At 36.5% G+C, this 4129-nt stretch overlaps 1 protein-coding gene across 1 annotated transcript; it reads left to right on the top strand.

The window, feature by feature from the left end:
- The first annotated feature begins 582 nt into the window (after window positions 1–582).
- On the top strand, window positions 583–1056 carry LOC145271884 (uncharacterized). Its single transcript, XM_080127014.1, has one exon. It carries the CDS (start codon window positions 583–585, stop codon window positions 1054–1056), a length of 474 nt encoding a protein of 157 aa, XP_079983140.1.
- Window positions 1057–4129: the final 3073 nt, after the last annotated feature.

The following is a 4129-nucleotide window of genomic DNA, read 5'->3' as shown; positions in this document are numbered from 1 at the left end:
TAATGTTGGACTATATCCTACAGTTTACGTCGGATGTCAGAGACGTGAAGGGAGCTGACAATATACCAGCAGATACACTGTCACAAGGAATAAACTCCTTCATATTGGGACCTTCCGTCGAAGCCAACACCTTAGCTATGGAGCAAGAAAAAGACGAGCACCTGCAGAAGCTTCTGCAGAGTAATGGAACATCACTGCAGCTGGTGAAAATGGCACACTCCAACAGCTCTAGAAAAATAATGTGTGATATCAGCACTAACAAATTGCGCCCATATGTTCCAGCATCCTTAAGGAAATACATATTCAACGTGGTACACGGGTTATCACACCCAGGGGCCAATGCGTCGATATGTTTGATGACAGACTCGTATCGAGGTGTGAGAATGGACAAAGAAGTGCGTGCAGTGTCAAAAGGCCAAGGTCGGTCGACATACACGTGCGCCACTAGGCACATTCCCAGTATCTGAAGAGAGGTTCAAGCACATACACCTCGACATCACTAGTCCATTTCCGACATGTGAAGGCCAATGCTATCTTTTGACATGTGTCGACAGATTTTCAAGGTGGTTTGAAGCCTTACCAATGCCGGATATGACAGCATATACAACAGCCAGAGCTTTCCTCACTGGATGGGTAGCAAGATTCAGTGTCCCGGAAAATGTGACAACTGACAGAGGTAGGCAGTTCGAGTCCGAACTGTTTAATAAACTCTCAGGACTTTTGGGCACCAGAAGTATACACATGACAGCATACCATCCACAAGCAAACGGAGCAGTCGAACATCTACATCGCAGCCTAAAGGCCTGTTTACGCGCAGTGCTTACCAGCATTACAAAGTGGTTAGAACACCTTCCTCTAATTTTGCTTGGTTTGCGCACAGCAGTGAAGAAGGATATGAATTGCTCAGCAGCAGAAGCGCTGTATGGTACCACACTACGCCTGCCAGCACAATACTTTTGTGATATACCAAATAAATTTTGGGACCCTGCATCATTTGTTGATAGACTGACAAGAACCATGGCCAAAATGGCATATTCATATAAACAAGTGCGCTAACACATATGTGCCAAAGGCACTAGAGACATACACACATGTGTTTATTTGCGATACATCTAGGTCGCATGCCCTGCAACCACCGTACCGTGGGCCTTTTAAAGTCAACAAGAAAAACAAGAAGTATTTCAGCGTCCTCATTAAGGACGAAGAACAAAATATCTCAATTGACAGGTTGAAACCCGCAACACTCGAGGATGCATATTTAGAAGTAGATCCCTCACAAAGGATGCCAGTCGAAGTGACATTGGAAAAACGCCCTTATAAAAAAACACGTTCGGGCAGACAGGTAAAATGGCCTGCCCATTTAAGAGACTTTGTTTCTACATAAAAAAAAAACAAAAAAAAAACAATCCTCTCACAACATTCAATTAAAAGTACTCTGTATTTTTTTTTGGGGGGGGGGAGTGTTGTAGGAGACTAAATATTAGAGGACACCGGGGAGGAGTAATCTGCCCCTACTCTAAGGCTGGTTGTTTTTTCCCTTTGGTCACGGGCAGACGTGTTGCCTTTTCCCTCTCACCTAGAGGAGAACCATTGTTCCACCACGAGGTGAGCTCTGAGAACTTCTTCCACCAGTCGGTGAGTCTTATCGAACTGTTGCTATTGTATTGTGTTTTGTTGTTGTTTAAATGTTTGTCAGTGTATAATAAATGTGTAAACGTAATTGGGCAATTGTGTTTATTCATATATTTTTTGTTCAGTCGAAACTAACATAGGGATGCGTATTGAAAATAAGTCTAACCTATCTTTTAACAGCGGAAATGAAAAATCCACCAAAATTAATTGATCCGAAGAAAAAATGTTAAAATTCATTAGCATATGAATATAAACATTAACTATTTATTTTATTATAACAAACAAATAAAAAAAATACATTTCTCTTTAAGTAACTTTAATTACTAGACTCACACTTTTATTTCAATGACGAAATACACATTATTTGATCCATACTCGAAACTCAGTGTGAATTTTTAAAATTATATAAGTTTGAAGATGCGAACAAAAAAGTAGTTTGAAGGCAGTTCTCGGTCGAATATTAGTCGAGATTGACTGCTTGTTTTGACTTCCGGTTTCTGCTGTTTATTTGGTTGAATAATTAATCGTTGTCAAGCGGATAAGAAAACCATTCTTAACATGAAGAAAGGGGGGAGATTTCAGGTTATCTGAGAGGAAGATAATTATTAATAAGAAGGGACTCTATTTTGCTTGTCACCGTTTTCCCATCAGCAGCATAAAAAATAGCAGACAATCTTGACTATAACCGAATAATATTTTTTTACTAATGAGTTATCACTTATCAAGGCCATAATCCACTTGAATATAGAGACGAGTGAAATGGGTGGATTTTAACTTCAATGATGAAAAATATTATGAGAGGATTTAAAATAATGAAAAAGTGAATAAACAAAAATCTGAACTTAAAAATAATTTTAATCTAGGTGTATTATTATTATTTTTTAAATTAAAAATCAGCTTAGTTTTAACTTGTATTGCCTATACTTATATTAAGAAGTTCAGTTTGTGAAGAGAATTTTTTTTTACTAATCATTTATCAAAGCCCAAAAGCTACTCAATAATGAGGGTTAAAAGAGTGTTATATGGTTAGGTGAAAATTGGGACGATTGGTAATGTTGGTGATGATTCGGCAGAATTTAATCATTTAAGTGGGCGACTGAACAAGAATTTATTTACATTTGATTTGAAAACGATTATATCATAGTTAGCTGGGAAGTAGTCCAGCGGTGTTGTGTTCCTTAAAGAGGCACTTCTTGGAAAAAAAATTTGTTCATGAAAGTATTGTTTAATTTTAGGCAGGTAGAGAGTGATAAAGAAAGGAAAACTATTGGCAGCGGTTGTAGCCCGATGAGTTCTTGTTAATGTTTTATAAGGTAGACCATAATTTGAAGCTTAGTAAGGCACTTGCCATAAAATACCAACAGAACAGAGAAAGACTAACAACCTCTTTGCATATCCCACTAGATTTCAAAGTCAGGTTGGTACTCTTTCAAAGTAGGAAAGGATGATATGAGAAGCAGCATCCTTACAGACGTGGCAACAATGTTTTATGTAAAAGTAATGATTTTTATTAAAAAGATTTCTGTTTCTCAGCACATGAATTTTATTTGTAAACAAACCGTAATCAATTTTTGTTTCAGTTTATAAACTGTAAAATCATAAATATCGATGTTAAATTATCTGCACATCATGGCTGTAAGCCAACATTTTATTCGCTGACTACTGTTGGATCTAAAAAGGTCAGACCGATAATTTAAATTAGTCATTCTTTTAGTCTAGGATCCTCGAATATCGAAACACAAGAGTAATGGTAAGATGAAACGATTCTTTTTATGATTGAGCTTTCAAGTTTCCCTTTGAGCGTCCAATTATCTGGCATGTACAAACAGTTTTGAATGTTTTTTCGAGGCCCATCAAAATAGATTCTTTTTTGTGAACCGTAAAGCATATAAGAAACAAGGTTAGAGTTGTAATTGAAATGCAATTTGCATGAAAGTCCCTCTTATGAATCGATTGAACTTGGACAGCCTTTTTTATTGTTTAAAAATTAATATTATTAAAAACCTAGCTGCTCGTATCTGACGCTGGCCGGATGTCTGTAACTGAATGCTTTTAATTTTCATTTTTTGAATTTTGAATGTATAATGAAAATACTTATATATTTATTTTGAACTAGCATTTCAGCCCGGCGTTGCCCGGGTGTTTGGAGGTGTATGTTGAGCAAAAAAAAAAAAAAAGCGGTCAATTTTTTTTAAATTTGACCCCTATTATGACCCCCTTAACATTTATTGTTTGGGGCTCAAATCAAGTTATTAAGTTAGATCAATGTGCAAGGAACCTATATCTAAAATGCCCAGTGTTTAGACCCAAAATTAGCGGAGGAGTTTGGTAGAGTTCTCAAAGGTTAAATCGTTGTATTACAAAGATTTTTCCAAATCACAGTACCCTGTATATCAAATTTCGAGTCTGTATACTGAAAATTGACAGAGTTATTGCGTAAGGAAATGTACATACACAGATACGTTCACTTATATATATATATATATATATATATATA

Source organism: Euprymna scolopes, chromosome 4, assembly GCF_053919585.1.
Source record: "Euprymna scolopes isolate OS-2025 chromosome 4, ASM5391958v1, whole genome shotgun sequence".
NCBI classification, from domain to species: Eukaryota; Metazoa; Mollusca; class Cephalopoda; order Sepiida; family Sepiolidae; genus Euprymna; species Euprymna scolopes.
Note: the sequence above shows the minus strand (reverse complement) of the source record. Positions and strands in the feature narration are given on the sequence as shown.